Source organism: Garra rufa, chromosome 11 (genome assembly GCF_049309525.1).
Source record: "Garra rufa chromosome 11, GarRuf1.0, whole genome shotgun sequence".
Taxonomy (NCBI): domain Eukaryota; kingdom Metazoa; phylum Chordata; class Actinopteri; order Cypriniformes; family Cyprinidae; genus Garra; species Garra rufa.
The window spans coordinates 4,600,697-4,618,865 of NC_133371.1; the positions used below are offsets into that span (position 1 = coordinate 4,600,697).

The 18,169-nt window shown below is 36.8% G+C and overlaps 2 protein-coding genes across 2 annotated transcripts in view; one reads left to right on the plus strand and one right to left on the minus strand.

Moving 5' to 3' along the window:
* Window positions 1–13,599, minus strand: part of LOC141346183 (contactin-5-like) — a 29,584-nt gene extending 15,985 nt beyond the window's left edge. The window contains exons 1-3 of the mRNA XM_073851093.1: window positions 13,424–13,599; window positions 4,989–5,125; window positions 4,419–4,548 (exon numbers count right to left, since the gene is read on the minus strand). Of these exons, the coding sequence (XP_073707194.1) occupies window positions 4,419–4,548; window positions 4,989–5,125; window positions 13,424–13,577 (421 nt within the window). The 5' untranslated portion in view covers window positions 13,578–13,599. The remainder of the gene's footprint in view (window positions 1–4,418; window positions 4,549–4,988; window positions 5,126–13,423) is intronic.
* Window positions 13,600–15,927: 2,328 nt separating this feature from the next.
* The window catches only part of LOC141346184 (contactin-5-like), a 79,963-nt gene continuing 77,721 nt past the window's right edge, over window positions 15,928–18,169 (plus strand). Inside the window, exons 1-2 of the mRNA XM_073851094.1 lie at window positions 15,928–16,170; window positions 16,267–16,342. Of these exons, the coding sequence (XP_073707195.1) occupies window positions 15,928–16,170; window positions 16,267–16,342 (319 nt within the window). The remainder of the gene's footprint in view (window positions 16,171–16,266; window positions 16,343–18,169) is intronic.

Below are 18,169 nucleotides of genomic sequence, written 5' to 3' on the forward strand. Positions count from 1 at the left end.
ACCTTAGCAACCACCCCAGGCATCATAGCAACCGCATAGCAACACCCTAGCAACCACCACAGGCACCATAGCAACTGCATAGCAACACCTTAGCAACCACCCCAGGTACCCTAGCAACCGCATAGCAACACCTTAGCAACCACCCCAGGTACCCTAGCAACCACATAGCAACAACCTAGTAACCACCCCGGGTACCTTAGCAACCACATAGCAACACCTTAGCAACCGCATAGCAACACCTTAGCAACCACCCCGTGTACCTTAGCAACCGCATAGCAACACCTTAGCAACCACACAGCAACACCTTAGCAACCACCCCGGGTACCCTAGCAACCGCATAGCAACACCCTAGCAACCACCCCGGGTACCTTAGCAACCACATAGCAACACCCTAGCAAACACCCCAGGCACCATAGCAACCGCATAGCAACACCTTAGCAACCACCCCAGGTACCCTAGCAACCGCCTAGCAACACCTTAGCAACCACCCAGAGTACCCTACCAACCACACAGAAACACTTCATCAACCACTCTGAGAACCTTAGCATCTAACTTGAAGCTTTTAAAATGACTTTAAACTTCAAACTATTTCAGACTGAAAACCATCAAACTTAAAACTTTTCTATCTATCTATCTATCTATCTATCTATCTATCTATCTATCTATCTATCTATCTATCTATCTATCTATTCATTCTTCAAACTTCAAAACTATTTCAGACTAAAAACAGTCAAACTTTTACAATTTTACTAACTTTAAAAACTATTTTAAACTATCTGGTCAGACTTTCTCAAGCCAACTTCAAAGTTTGTCTTGACGAACTTTTTTATCTAGTTATTATTATTCTTCTTCTGAGACAAAAATTTTCTGACTGCTACTCCTCCTAGAGCTTTAACTCTACAAACTCCAAACTCAGCCCAGATCTTCATACTGGTCTAACTCGAGTTGCTATATCTTTTCTAACTAATCGGACTTACGGTTTTCCTAAAAATCCCGATTAAAACTGGGAATAAAATCTCATTGATTTACATTGACGGAATGTTCAAACTCCAACTGTCAAAATTCAAATTTAAACTGCCAGAATCCTTTGAGACTCAATCAGGCTTCCCTTCTATCTACTATTTCTAATCCGATCAAACTCATTTAAACTCATCTATCTATCTATCTATCTATCTATCTATCTATCTATCTATCTATCTATCTATCTATCTATCTATCTATAAATCTGTCTATCTATCTATCTATAAATCTGTCTATCTATTAATCTATCTATCTATAAATCTGTCTATCTATAAATCTATCTATCAATCTGTCTATCTATAAATCTATCCATCTATTAATCTATCTATCTATTAATCTATCTATTAATCTATCTATCTATAAATCTGTCTATCTATAAATCTGTTTATCTATAAATCTATCTATCTATTAATCTATCTATCTATTAATCTGTCTTTCTATAAATCTATCTATCTATTAATCTGTTTTTCTATAAATCTACTATCTATTAATCTGTCTATCTATAAATCTATCTATCTATTAATCTATCTATCTATAAATCTATCTATCTATTAATCTGTCTTTCTATAAATCTATCTATCTATTAATTTATCTATAAATCTATCTATCTATAAATCTATCTATCTATTAATCTGTCTTTCTATAAATCTATCTATCTATTAATCTATCTATAAATCTATCTATCTATAAATCTATCTATTAATCTGTCTATCTATTAATCTCTTTCTACTTGCGACTTGCTAGTAATGCTAAAATCATGCTAGCGACTTGCTAGTAATGCTAAAATCATGCTAGCTACTTGCTAGTCATAATAAAATCATGCTAGCGACTTGCTAGTCATGCTAAAATCATGCTAGCGACTTTGCTAGTCATGCTAAAATAATGCAAGCGACTTGCTAGTCATGCTAAAATCATGCTAGCGACTTGCTAATCATGTTAAAATCATGCTAGCGACTTGCTAGTCTTGCTAAAATCATGTTAGCGACTTGCTAGTAATGCTAAAATCATGCTAGTGACTTGCTAGTAATGCTAAAATCATGCTAGCGACTTTGCTAGTCAGGCTAAAATCATGCTAGCGACTTGCTAGTCATGCTAAAATCATGCTAGCGACTTGCTAATCATGTTAAAATCATGCTAGTGACTTGCTAGTCATGCTAAAATCATGCTAGCAACTAGCTAATCATGCCAGCAACATGCTAGTAACCACCCTGGGTAACCTAGTAACCACATAGCAACACCTTAGCAACCACCTCAGGTACCTTAGCAACCACATAGTAACACCTTAGCAACCACCATGGGTACCTTAGCAACCGCATAGCAACACCTTAGCAACCACCCTGGGTACCTTAGCAACCACATAGCAACACCTTAGCAACCGCATAGCAACACCTTAGCAACCACCCCGTGTACCTTAGCAACCGCATAGCAACACCTTAGCAACCACCCCGGGTACCTTAGCAACCGAATAGCAACACCCTAGCAACCACCCCAGACACCATATCTATCTATCTATCTATCTATCTATCTATCTATCTATCTATCTATCTATCTATCTATCTATCTATCTATCTATCTTCAATCTTTAAAACTGCTAAAAACTTTAAACTATTTCAGACTGAAAACCATTAAACTTAAAACTTTTTAAACTTTTACTACTTTTTAAAGCTTTCAAAACTTCTTTAAACTTTAAGGCAAAGCTTTCTCAAGCCAACTTAAAGTTTGTCTCAACGAACTTTTTTATCTAGTTAATATTATAATTAATTAAGATTATAAACAGTGTTGTCCCAGAAGGAAGCCACATCTGAAGCTGGCTCACAATAAAGCCCGCAAACAGTTTGCTGAAGACAACCTGTCCAAGAGCATGAATTACAAGAACCACGTCATGTTATCTGATGAGACTATGATAAACTTGCTTGGCTCAGATGGTCCAGCGTGTGGCGATGCCCTGGTGAGGAGTACCAAGATAATTGTGTCTTGCAGTCAAGCATGGTGGTGGTAGCATCATGGTCTGGGGTTGCATGAGGGCTGCTAGTACTGGGGAGCTGTATTTCATTGAGGGAAACGTGATGTACATTCTGAAGCAGAACATGATGCCTTCCCTCCAGCAACTAGGCCGAACAACAGTTTTCCAATATGATAACGATCCCAAACACACCAATATGACAACTGCCTTGCTGAGGAAGTTGAAGGTGATGGGGTGACCAAGTATGTCTCCAGACCTGAACCCTATTCGCCTTATTCACCTGGCAGCAATTTTGAAACTCGAACGCCGTTGAGGGGTACACAAACCCGGAAGTTTGACTGACGTATACGATCTTCAGAGATTCAGCTGCAATGGAAACTCCAGTGTGGACCACCAATCTTTCCTGTCTGCCCAAATTAACGATACAACAGTAGAAGGGGTTTTGGCGCTTTAGCTGGCTCTGAGCCAGATCGGACGTGCTGAGTGCTTGTCATATTATCACAACTATTCAGTGTTTTCAACCATATAATGCTTATTTTAGGTTTCAGACATTTAAATACACATAAGTACTAGCAAAACCATACATTTATAGTTTGTAAAATACACACTGATATAATAATATTAATAATAATATTAATTAATAATATTAATAATAAAAAACGGAAAAACTAAATAAAAGCGATCCATGTGTATTACAGTGCTGTTGTGGCTGCGTCGCCATGGAAACAGTAATGCGAAACATTCTAAAATAACGGTCCCCTAAAAAAACTCACTCTTTGGGGTTAGATAGAATATTTTAAACTCACGTGTGAAAAGGTTAAATCAGTGCAAACAAACAATGGTGCTAACACAAAATACTGACACTTTGGTCAAGTTCACCTAGGGTGTACTCACTTTTGCTGCCAGCTACTGTATTTAGACAATAACGGCTGTATGTTGAGTTATTTTCAGCTGCACATTGACTACTCTAAAATATTTCTAAGTTTCATTTCTATAGTATTGTCCCTAGAGAAGGTATACTAAAATGGTTACTGAATTGTGAGGGGTGTACTCACTTTTGTGACATACATTACAAATTGTTGCCTGTTTCTTAGATAACTACTCATCCGGTCTGATCCATTCCCTTTAAGGCCAAACCTCTTTAGTTTGTGGAATAAAATATCATGATTTACTGTGTCAATAGTAATATGAAAATTCCCACGACATGTTTCTTCTTATCCACAGCATTTGTAATTTCCTCAGTTAGTTCGTCATCCAGGTGGATGCTGCACACCGGTGGTGGTGGTGGTTGAGGAGATTACCCCCTTCCATGTAAAAGTGCTTTGAGTACCCAGAAAAGCACTATATACAGTACATGTAACAAATTATTATCATTATTACTAAAGTGATTCTGCCAAGAGCAGTAAGATGCCAGAAATACTTATAAATCAGTTACCCAGTATTTTGAGCTCTGCGCTGGAGTAGATGGCTCCATACTTGTTCTCTGCGATGCACTGGTACATTCCTGAATCAGCCTGCTGTAGTCTGTGAATGATAAGCTCCCCATTCACCATTTCCACTCTGCTCTGTGGGGAGACAACAACCGCTTTAGAGCCACGTGTTCACCTGTCTGGCTTCTCCTCAAAGCATATTTAATGTCAGAGTGACTCCAGCATAAGACTTTGTAAATCACAAATAATATGTCATTGTACTACCACTTAGTGATATGTAATGCATTAAACAACAGTTTTGCTTCTCGAATCTGATTGTTTGAGAAGCTTTCTAGTAGCACTGCTGATTGTGTGATTTTTGAGGATCGTTTTTTAAAAATGCTGGAGTGCCTATGTATGTAATCCCAGAATGTATGTAAAAAGGTTCAATGGTACCACATGCATTTGTGAGTTGCTTGCTTAGTTACGTATGTTTCTGTCCTTAAGCAAAAGTCTCATTTTGGTAAACTATTAAAATACTAAACAGATTTTAGAAATTGCTCTTTCCTATAAGTGAGCTGTGTGTGTGTGTGTACCTGTGAGTTAAGAGGCTCTCCGTTGCGTAGCCAGCGATATGTGGGCCTGGGCTTTCCTGTGGCTCGACACTCCCAATGGAGCTGCTCTCCACTGTCCAGTTGAGTGTCATTTATCATGCTGATCCACTGCGGCAAAGCTGTGCCAGGAACACAGAGGAGACAAGGAACGTATGCAAGATCAGGGCTTAACTATAAAGATTTTTCCCCTTCAGATTTGTACTTGCCATCCTGCCAGCATAAAATAATTAAATAAAGCATAAATAAAATGTATTCTGCATTAAATTAATGAAAATATTAACCACCCAGTGTAGGATTTAGAAATTTCACTTAAAACATTAAGTAAATTTCACAAGTAATTACAGCAGAAATTTTCTGGCATGGAGATATAGATGGTTGCCTAGGCTGGCAACAGGATTATTTATATTTGTTGATGAATAGTTACAATAATTTTTACTTGTCTAAAAAAAAAAAAAAAAAAAAAAAAAAAAAAAAACACGTTTTAATTTAAGAACTTTTAGACATTTAGGCTGGAAACAAGACAAAAAATCTAAGTAAGCAAAGCATTTTTTGCAGTGCTGAGTTCTCTTTTGTGTCTTTTCATGCTTGAATGGACGAATACAAAAAGAAAAGATAATAAAGAAGAAGAAAATATGTAAACAAAAAAAATGTATATATATTTGCTGAATGCACAAGATTTAACATTTTTGTGTGAATTATTGTTTTATTGTTTTATTAAATGTTATAAATCTCCAAAAAAGTGTTTAAATGAACATTGCATGTTTAATTAATTGTAATTCATGTTTAGTGATGGTCTTACTGGGTAGTGGATAAGCTATATTAATAATATGTCATTATGACACATTGAGTAGGAATTACAGTAGGACTCTCACCCCCGGTTTCACAGACAAGGTTTAAACATAATCCCAGACTAAAATGTAAATGAGCCATTTCAACTGTAAGAAACTTAGCTGGTCTTAAAATATATCAGTGCCTTTGTTGTGCTTTAAGATGCACATCAGTAATGTTTATTTTCTTCCTTAGCATGTTTATTAAAAAAAAAAAATACTTAAATGCCCTAATTGAACTCTGGCCTAATCCTGGTTTAGTCTAAGCCCTGTCTGTGAAACTGGGCCTCTCTCTCTCTCTCTCTCTCTCTCTCTCTCTCTCTCTCTCTCTCTCTCTCTCTCTCTCTCTCTCTCTATATATATATATATATATATATATACACATCTTATTAATTCCATGAGTGACTTATTAATTACTTCAGAAACCACACAAAGTGAACACAATGGTCAAAAAAAAAAAAAAATAAAAAAATAGTATTTGTAATTTCTGTTTCACTTAAGAAGACACTGATTCATTAAAAGGGGTTGAATGAGTTACTGTCATATTTACTTTGTGTAGTTTTTGAAGTGTCATTTTTGGATGCCCCATACTTGTGTTATACAAAAAAAGATTTAGTTTAGATAATTTAGATCTTAGTTTGTGTAATTAATATATGTTTTTGGCCAGATACTTCCACAGAGTATCTGTACTGTTACTTACACCTTGTAAATAATTAATAAGAGAAAATCATTTACTTTCACAGTCACTTTAATAATAATTAATCTACATTTCGTTCATACAAAAAAAAAAAAAAAAAAAAAAATAGCATTGGAAGAGAATGCATGCATAAATAATATGTCTTTGATTGAAAAGATAGCCATGTTCTTGTATCCTTACAATAAGTGGTTGTGCCTCAACAATTAAAGCTGTGTCTGTACTGCATGTTTAAAATGTAGTATCACTGGAAAATGTTAGAGAATTTCTTAATGCATTATTACTGGTCTAAACCTATTAGATTTGTGTTAACTAAATCTACTGCAGATTTAGCTTACTACAATCTGTTTGGTTATGGGATTTTACTCTTAGTCCTTCTCATTAAAAATTAACTGTGGCCTAGTGGGTAACCTTTTTTGAATGTCTCCAGAAGTTTCTACTGGAGACAGATACAGATACAATACAGACAACTAAATCCCAACCTAAAATGCTTTACTGCTTCAAAAATGTAACTGCTGATTAATTTGTGAACTGACATTTTAGCTTTAATACAAACTCCTGACATCCAACTGTTGCTCTAACTGTTGTTAAACGATAAAACTTTCTAACAGGAAGTGCAGCTGCAGTTTGTAGGTAGCCTGTGTCGCATTGTCCTTTAGGAGAATGAATATGTATGAGAGAAACAGTGGGGAGTGTTTTCATTAAGAATGATGAGCAGCAAAGTTCTGAAAGCAGTAGACCTTTAGTACCCAGCACGCATAGGATAGTCTCTGAATCTGAATCATCTCAGCAACAGTCATACATTTAGAGACACTCACTCATTCCTTCCTCACTATCAGTATTTTCTTCATTTTAGAATAATCAAAAATATGAAAAAATACAAATATATGAATTATCTAGTGAACAGATTCTTAATTCTAAGTAATCTTTTTTTGTGTGACATTTTGTACTTTTTTTGTTTATACTGTACAATGAGCATGAATAATACTCTCTTTACCTTAAATTTGTATAATTTGCAAAGCACCTTGTGTCAATTTCATGAGGTTGAGAGAAAAGGAAAGAGAAAAGGTGTGAGTAACCTCTGGCAAAGACATGGGCTTCTTGAGTTACAGCTCTTGGACATGGTAATAAAACTTACTGCCTCCATCCATCCACACCACCATTCCTCACTCCAGACCCACAGCCTGGACAATAATGGCAGGCCGCAGCCTTGAGAAGGATGCACACCCCTGCCCATCGGCGCCCCCTGACTCGTTCCTCACTCAGGACACGCATTCTGACCTGCTGCACGTGACATATAATTCATACAAGCTGCGGCAGACGGCTAACCTGCTCTAAGAGAGAAGTTCGCTGAAGGCAAAGCTTCAATATCATCTGTCAAGAAAAATGGGCTTGCAGACTGAATTGGGTGTATGTAAACTGTAAGAGCAGACATGTGAGTGGAATACAGTTTGCTCTTTCCAAGAGCATTTTTAACTTTTACAGTGGATTAAAGTTTGGGCCTGTAAGTAATAACCCTGCTGAGAAAAAAAAACAAAAAAAACAAAAACAAAAAAAAAACAGCTAGAACCAGCCTAGGCTGGAAGTTGGCTGGTTTTAGCTGGAAGTAGCTGGTTCTAAACAGACTAAATGTGTTAATACATATCACACATGAGTAAACTCAGTGGTGTAGTTGTAGCTTCTTTATCAGGCGGCTTTGTGTATACTCACTTCTAAATCCCCTCTGATGCGCATCATTCAGTAGTGTCCTGCATTAGCCAAAAACATGACAGTCCACCAAATCCAGTCATATGTGAATACATGTAAATATTCGCTAAAAACACCCAAAAAAGATGCAGCCAGGACCGAGGCATCGGCTTGCTTTGAAATATATTTGATGATGCACCTGCGCCCGCTCCATCTCCGGCACCCAAGTAATTGAAATAAGTACATAATAACGATAACAATACCTAACAAATAAAAAGAAGCCGTTTTTTACGATCAGAAATTTCTTCAAGCAGTGAACCCCTGTAAACCTATCAGTCCAAGGATCCAGTAAACAAATGCGTTCAAATAAGTTCAAAACGTCTCTAATACATATAAAACCTGACCGATTTCATCAGAGATTGCAGAGAGTCACGTCTAGGGGGTTGGTGGAATTTATAAATTAAGCGTATACCCACTTCTCCAGGCACCATTACACCACTGAGTAAACTGTCCTCTCATTGGTCAAAGTTCCACTGTTTATTTTACGGGATTCCGCTCATCCTATTGTTGCATTTTTGTAGCTGTCATTATATTAATTTATCATTTTGAGCAGGAGTCCAGGAAAACTATTTTAAAATGCAATTACTTCAAAGAGAAGCAATAACCCTGCTGAAAAAAAAAGAAAAGAAAAAAAAAAAAAGTTAAAACCAGCTCGTCCCAGCTGGTTTAAGCTGGAAGTAGCTGGTTTTAGCGGGTCTCCCAGCCTGGGCAGGCTGGTTTTAGCTGGTGGTCTCCAAGTCTGACCAGCTAATACCAAAACCTCTCTCTAAAACCAGCCTGCTGAGCAGCTATAGCCAGCTAAAACCAGCTAACCAGCCTAGGCTGGTTTTAGATGTTTTTTTTTTTTTTTTTTTTTTTTTCAGCAGGTAAGACGACATTCTAAAATGAAAATGCACGCTTTAGTTTTGAATAGCGAAGACATGCATACACACAGACATGCACAGGTTCAGTTTAAAAAGTATTAGCAAAACAACAATGTCACTGCTTTTTAATGGAACTGTAATTACCCATTATACATTGTGATAGCCTGGTTCATTGGTCTGTTGGATTGAACTGCTTTCTCACTACAACTGAACCGCTCCAGAGTTCGTTTTCAATAGAGCCGTGACCACCTCGTTCAGGCAATCTGGGACTGATTGTTTTGGCGTGGATTCGAGGACAATTGCTGTGTTTACATATGCCCAACTAACCAAGCTAAAAGGAAAAAAAGCGACAGGTTCTGAAACAAAGTTTGTTGCACCAAAGGACTTTCCTTGCTGAACTCCACATACTATAGTAGTTCAGAATGTCATTCATTGTGAACAAAATCACACTTATCAACACTTACTTAAAAGGTGTTTGATTTGGGGAGGTCATGTCATTACTTTGATTTCCAAATGGATTGTTTTCACGTTTAAGTTTCCATAAACGTTCTGGGTGGACTAGAAAAGGACATTCAATAATGTCTGTTGATCAAAAGACTTTATTTATATATTGAGAATGATTTTGCTGGTAAAAAGTGGGTGCTTTATTCTATAATGTAGCCAGACATGACTAAGGGTGCATTCCCACTTGGCACACAGTATTGACATGTGAATACCTATGAGTATTTTGTGAGTACTTTGTGACCAGGACTTGGAGATTAAAAGTCAAGTTTACTCTCTGACTATAAATATCAAACATGTTTGATATCCTCTGACTGGATGAAATCATTGTCTGAAGCTACAAACATCTGTGTACCCTGCTGAAAAACAACAAAAAAAAAAAAAAAAAAAAAAAAAAAAAACAGCTAAAACCAGCCTAGGTTGCTTGACCTGTTTTAGCTGGTTAAACAGTCTGGTTAGAGGGTTTTAGAGGGGTTTTGGCCACTTTCCCATGCTGGCCAGGCTGGACAAGTTGGGAGACCACCAGCTAAAACCAGCCTGGCCAGGATGGAAGACTGGCTAAAACCAGCTACTTCCAGCTTAAACCAGCTAAGACCAGCCAACCAGCCTAGGTTGGTTTTAGCTGTTATTTTCAGCAGGGTTCATCATATACTATTTGATTATCTTTGAAATTGGTCAACTCCAGCTGCCCAAAATCTGTAGACTGGCTGTGATTTTTGGCAAAAAGCACTGACTCCTCCAAGCTGTAAATACATTTGAGCACAAATCTGGGCTAAAGTAGTGCAGTAACTATTTAACTATACATAGTAACTAATGTAATTAAAGTGGCATCCAAATCATAAAATTATGCACGTGCGTCGTCTGGCACTTTACATACTCAAGCTCTTTAAAGTCGGGTGATTCTAAATGGTAGTCAACAATGTGTTTATATTTCATCAGCTGCTAAAAATTGCCGTGAAAGTGCTTACTATTATATTGTTCCTCTGTGTCATAATTATTTTAGCTGTGGTGTGGCTACTATTCTCATAGTATCAGAACAATTGTTAAAACTTTACAATTATCCTTATACTTTTTGTTCTTGGTAGCTGCTCAATAGACGCTGACTTGCATTTTATGAATCACCAAGGACAATGGTTTCATGCAGCTAAAAATCTTCTATACTGTTCTACTAACAAAAGAAAAAAGTCATCTACATCTTGAATGGCCTGAGGGTGGGTAAATTAACAGCACATATTTGGGTGAACCATCCCTTTATCAGTACTACTCTGAAATACTTTAAGATTCATGAGGAGCAGCAGGACACTTCATCACATGCGTATACTGAACTACTGACAAGAGAGAGAACACAATAAAAGTATATTTGGGCAGTGTTGTGACGGATAAGACAAACAGCTGTTGTTTTGTCAAGCTTTGTTCAGCCAGACTGTGTGATGAATCATAGATCCCAGTGACAGTCATACACCTCTTAAAACCAGGTTTTAATAAAATCACTGGGACACTGCATTCATCTTGTGGCCCGCTGATACACTTACTTTTATGACATAACACACTTCATCTAAGTCACAAATCCTATCGAACGGATAAGGAGAGAGGAGTCTGTGAAAGATGAATGGACGTCCCAGACGCCCATATTAGGCCCCCGTCAAAGCTACGGTGGGTTAGGGGAAATATGTGGGTCAGAAAAATATAGCATTTTCAGCAAGAATAATGATAAAATAGCCTCTAAAATTTAATTGGACAAAAGTCTTCTGAGGACAAAGCTATTTTGTCCTCGCAAAACTTTGACAAAAATGTAAGCTGGCCAACTCTGCTTAAATTTATACCTTCTGTCATAAAGGCCAGTCAGAATTATGCCAAAGAGAGGGAGAGTATGCCCAGTGGAATAATTTATGAAAGAACCTAATCAGAGATGGACCCAATAGATCCTGTTTCCACACTACTGTGATGCATTGTTCCAAAACCTTTTTTTAACAAATCACTCTTATAAAATCAGATTATCTGAAGAAAATGTGAGCAGTGCTTGTCCACCTAAAACTAGGGTGATATGGGTGGCTGTGAAAGCATTGCTAAAAGGGCTCTGGATTGTGGATGGATGTTATAATGGAGCAGAGGTCTTCAACCCTGCTAATGGGAGACCGACCGTCCCGCAGAGTTTTGCTCCAACCCTAATCAAACTAACTGTGAACCAGCTAATCAAGGTCTTCAGGTTTGCTTGAAAATCATGGTGTGGTATGTTGAACAATGTTGGAAATTTGCAAGAGTCTGCAATAGCCTGGTCCAGGGATTGGCAACTACATTCCTGGAGAGACACTGTCCTACAGAGTTTAGCTCCATCCCTAATCAAGCACACCTGCCTGTAGTTTTCTAGTAATCCTGAAAAATTTGGTTAGATTTTTAAAGTATGACCCGAGTTGGCCATTCCTGGTTTGGTCGATTCTTCAATGTAGGTACTTGGAAAAAAGCATTAGTCTGATCACAAGAAATATCACATCTCCCCTCAATAAGCCAAATGATTTGAGCCATCATTCAAGTCTGTAGGATAAACTTGCCTTGGCTTTCACCATTATAAATCCCCCACTTGGTCATTTACATTTATTCATTTAGATGCTTCTGTCACAACAAACGAGAAGGGATTCATCTTGTTCATTCTGTTTCTCTTAATATATATGTAATGCAAACCTAAACCATAAATAACTTTCGGTATTGATTTATTTTAAGGACCGATTCTCAGTATTAACTTGCAGGCATATTACTAGCATAGTGTCTATTTATCAGTGCTTATGAAGCACATATTAATACATTATTCTGCATGACCATATTTTAGATCTCTACCTAACTTAGATCTACCTAACTAACTGAACTGAACTAAATCTAGTTTACTGAGATAAAAGTCATAGTTAAAGGGATAGTTCACCCACAAATGAAAACTACCCTATTATTTACCCACCCTTAAGCCATCCTACAGTAAGTGTATATGACTTTCTTCTTTCAGACAAATACAATTGGAATTAAATAAAAAAAATTCTGGCTTTTCCAAGCTTAATAATGGCAGTGAATGGAAGTTGAGATTTTGAAGTCCAAAAAAGTGCATCCATCCATCCATCCATCATAAAAACACTCCACACAGCCACAATCATGGCTCTTCATGATGTCCTGAAGGGTGGAACTCCTTGTATGGGCATTTCTCCCAGGAAGAGCGCGCCTGCACACACTTTGACCAGAGCGAGAGCAAGAGCGCACCCATCAACGGGCTTCATTCGGCTGCACGGGACTCACTAGGGAAGAATGTCTCTAAAGAAGTGTGGTTTTGGTTGTAAGGCAAAGATAACCTTGCTCAGCTTCCCGAAGAACCCAGCGTTACATGAACAGTGGATGCAATTTGTTTTTCTGGGGTAGAAATGGAGTTTAGCAAGTGTGTTTGTTGACGAACGTTTTATAAACAAGGCCCAGTTCGACGCTGGATTTGCACATCATTTGATACTGAAAGATGGAGCGATCCCAGCTATAAAAGGATTCCGGCCATGATTCAGAACTGCAGTTGGTAAGTGAAGCATCAAATGTCTGTGTTTTGTTGGCAATCGACATGCAAGTTCTCGTCAATCTAGCTCCAGTAGCTCAGGTGTTTTTGGAAAGAATCGTAAAGCTGTATCTTTCTTTTGTAAATATGATAAAACTTTTTGCAGTACTCAATATTAACATAAGATTGGGTGAAACTGTGTGTTATGCCTCCTTTAAAAGTGAGAACTTGACCTTAAAATGACCTCTCAGAAGCAGATCTGTACTCACTGTAGACCTGTAGGTGTCCTCTGAATGCAGTGCCTCCTCTGGTGTTCTCAGCCTTGCACTCATAACTCCCAGAATCCTCTAGCTGGATGTTGGGGATCTCAAGAACAGCCTGTGATTTGCGCAAACGGGCTTTTTTGGGTATGTTGCCACTCATCTTTCTCCAGGTGATTGTGGGGACAGGACTGTGAACACAAAAATAGATATACATATTTAAATATTTACAGCTTATGCCAGTTTGTTTGATAATATTAACTAGCATGACTTTGACTCAAAAAAAAAAAATGTGTTTTTAGGGTGTTTGTCTATCCATCTGCATCTCAAGGGACTGTTCAGAAAACCTTTTTAAAACCTGTCATTATTTTTGCATTAGAGTCCTTTTTTCTTGGAAATGTAGCATTTATTTTCTCCACTGAAAAAAAAAAAAAAAAAAAACAGTTCTAAACCAATGTCAAAGTGTTATTTGCTTTGATATGAATCACAACATTACAACCTTTGATTCAAAGCAAAGAAAAAAAAAATGTTTGAAACTCAGAAAAAAGCTACAACGCTGTGTATTTAACATGTGTTATGAGTCAATAAATCTTTTGAAGCTTTGCAAATGACATACTGAAATTAAAAAAAAAATCTGTTGTTCATTGCTTCTTTTTATAAGTGTGAAAATAATATAATTTAAGTTGTTTTCTGCCTTTTATCTGAGTAGATTAAGTTGCAGTGCTTCATGTGAGTGGGTGTCACTGCTGAATATCAACGGATGCTAATAAACTGGCAAGGTTTCAAAGGTAACTGCAATTAATCTGATTGGTAGACAAGCTCTTCAGGAGGTTTTCCTCACTAGGAATTTGGCTTTTACACATTTCATTTAAAAAAATAAAAAAAAATAAATACAAAAAAAAAATAAATAAATAAAAAAAATCACTGTGACTTGTGGTTTTTACAGAAGCACAAATCATCACCTAACAACATAATCACGAAACCCAGCTACTGTGATCCAATCTATCTAGTGATGCTAGAGGTGTAAAAAGTACATACATCATCTTAAAAAAAGGCCCTTTCTAAAAGCAATTCCTTTATCTCTGGCCAAAACGTGTATCTGTGCTAATTTGTAAAGCTGATACCGTGGTCTTTTTGAAAGTACGAACAGGACAATCTGATATGGCAGCACTCTGTAAGTGGCTGTGTACTGGGTAACACAATAAACGTCTAGATAGCTGTGTAGATAAGCAGTATTTGTACACTGCCATCCATCCCTATTTGTGGCTGCAGCGGGCGTGTGATATGACCTCCTAGGTGCGGCGCCCGAGCATAGATAACCCGCTCTATCAGACACGATCAGCACTGCTACATAGTGACAGCTCCATTTCACAGCTTTCCAACGATGGAAATGTGACGCCGAGGAAAACCCAGACACCGGCATCAATCATCCGCAGGCCTTTCGATAAAAACTTCACATTTCTGAGTCCTTTTGTCCCTCTACATCCGCTTAAATTGTACAAGGACATTTATCCACACAGGATGAAATTTCTTTCCTGTCAGTTTAAATCATGATGGGTATACGATAAAACTCATGGGGTCCTTTAAGTTGTAAAACAAACATTAATCTTCAGTGATTTTGTCTTTTTAGAGATCAAGTGCATTGGTAGATGTAGATATTATTTGTATATGTCATTATTTAGAATGTTGACCTAAAAAAAAGTATTTTTCGACACATGCTTTTTTGGCTCATATAGTAGAAGAAACTAAGCAAAAATATGCAATTTGGTGCAGCTTATATTTATATGCCCCAAAAGTAAGATTAAATTCTGATTGCATAACAGTAGGAATACTTACATTGAATGCATATAAATAATATTAGCTGTCACTTTAATATCACTATATATATAATAACAGCATTAATAAGGATTGTATGATCTCTGTATAATAAATGCAAGATATTTAAAGTAGACCTAAAGTATACTTGCAGTAGTTCCATTTTAGCACAATCACATTAAGTTGTTGAAAAATATTTAAGTAGACTTTGACAGACTTTTAGAAAATACAAAGCACAATCGCAGGATGTTTTATTAAATACATAAATATGTAAATGTATTTGTAGTATACTTAACACAAAATAAATGTATTTCAAATACATCTTAGTATATATATATATATATATATATATATATATATATATTTTTTTTTTTTTTTTTTTTTTTTTTTTTCTTTTCACTAGGGTTCTTTGTAAAAGTAAAGGTATATTTTTTAAGGTTAATTTCATTTTCAGGTTATTAAAATGTGATATTGAAATCAATTCAATCCAATATTAATTCTCTTCTAAAAAGCACAATAACACGCCACTAAATTCTTATGAGTAAAAATGGCCATTCATATTGCTTGTCTAACCCTGAAAATGTTCAAGAGCAAATCATTTGAATAGACAATTTCATAACAAAATATCTAACCATTATTTCTTAAGTGGTGTGAGAACCATCCAGAAAGGTTATACCTTCAACAAAATGCCAGCATGCATGAAAGCGGCCTCTCTTGTAGCCCCGGTAACATTTTCGGCACCAGACCCATTCTCCATTATAAGCTGGCAGTTTGCCTTTGAAAGTATACGGTACAATGCCGCCTCTGAAAAGCATCCCTGCAGACATTTCGGACAGACCGCCTGCGCTATTGACAATAAACGCTCTAGCCTTTTCCCTGCACACAATGCCAAGCCCTTAGTTGCCCCGACTGTTAGGTTGTCATACACACTGAGTGACAGCGTGAGACTAAAAGTAACTCTTAGTTCAGTTTAGTTCATTATAAAGAGTGGCATTTTCTAATAGCATGCACTGATAAATCATTTATTTGTGGGTAAGGAGGACGAGGCCTTAAGTTCACCAGAGGATTTGCTATCAGCTCTAAATGAGCTGCGAGAGAAGGGAAAGGCCACTGGTGAGATCTCAGTGATTTCTCCATTCGCTAAGCAGCGAGCTGAAAGTCTGTAAAGTTTAATAGAACTAAGAGAGAGAAGCCAACAGGAATACACCGATTAATGTCTAGGTTTAAGTAATGACTTATTATTCTAATGTGGATAATTAATTGTAAACGACATTTTCTCACAAAGGGGTCCTTGAAGGCACTGTAAACAATTACTGGGCCCTTAGAACAGTTTGGCTTAGAAGGTGTTTGCGCTTGATAGGCTTTGCATTTGAATTATTCATTACAAATAACAAACGCAAATAGAACTACAGCACGATGGTGCTGGGTTATGTATTTAAAATGCAGAATCGCATTTCCTTTATGCAAAACGCCCTATCAGTTCTGTTAACCCACAAACTGAGAATTCCAAAGAAAGTTCTACAGAGTGTAACCTGATAATGATGAATAAAAATAAAGAGTATAAATAACACACAACTAATACATAGGCCCGGTTTCGCAGACAAGGCTTAAGCCTAGTCCTAGACTAAAATGTAAGTCTGAGTTGTTTCAACTGAAATAAAATTGCACTGATTGATTTTAAAATATATCAGTGCCTTTGTTTTGTCTCAAGATGCACCCCAGTAATGTTTTTTTTCTAAGCATGTTTATAAAAATTACTTAAATGTCCTAATTGAACTATGGTCTAATCCTGGCTTAGTCTAAGCCCTGTCTGGGAAACCGGGCCATAAAGTTTAAATAAATATGCCAATGAATCACCTTTTTCTATAATTGATATAATAATTTAATTTCAGGTTCTTTTTAACAATACAGGAAAGCAAAATATGGGTAGAGAGAATAAAATTTAAACATCAAGGAATTACAAAGAAAATACATTTTCCTTATCAAAGTGATACAATGTTGTCTTGCAAAAATGAGTACACTCTACTGAAAGTTACTAAATAAAACTAAATAAAAAATTCTGGTGTTGGACCAAAACTGTTAAAAGTGTTATATAACCAACTGAATCATACTCTTACTGCTGACAAAAATGAAACCACTTGAGAGAGAACTGTCAGGAGATTTATTTCTTAGCACAAAAGAGGACAATGGTATAAGAGGACTACCAAATTATTGCTTTCAGTGTGACAATATGGCAAAAGTAACAGCAATCCAAAATCAATGGACTTGCAAAGGCCTCTGAAATAATTAGGTCTTCACTTTAAGCTTTCAATTAGTGCTGAGTGAGTTTCTGCTAGAAAAAGAGTAAGTGTTTCAGAGCTGGCAAAAGCTATGAAAAGAGTGACATTTTATCTTACAGAGTAAAATGCATCCTGCATGGAACTACGAAAGCACAATAAACTAATTTAGCGTTTTCCAAGGCCCATATTTACAAAATATATACTTCTGGGAATTCATAATCTGGTCTCAGGAGACAAAGTCAATCATTTCGGATCTAACAGCATCCAAAATGGTATGGTGTTGCTAGAGGAGGAGTACTGTGAAAAGTGTCTGGATCCCACAGTGAAGTTCAGTGATAGTAAAGCTCTTATATAGGGATGTATAAGACTGTATGAATGCTGAAGGTGTGAGGGAGTTGTGCTTTATCAGTGCTGTCATAAATTCACACACCACTGTGTGATATATTACAACAACAACAACAACAACAACAACAACAAAAAAAAAAAACTGAAACTGAAGATGCTACCTTCTCATTCCCTGCATCGTTGGCCTTTTTTTTTTTTCAACATGACAATGAAGATATTCATTCTCCCAAGGTGACAATCCTTTAGTGGACACGTATTTCACTCAATCTTAACACTCTTGAGCACCTGTGGGGAATTTTGTAGAGAGGAGCTGAGC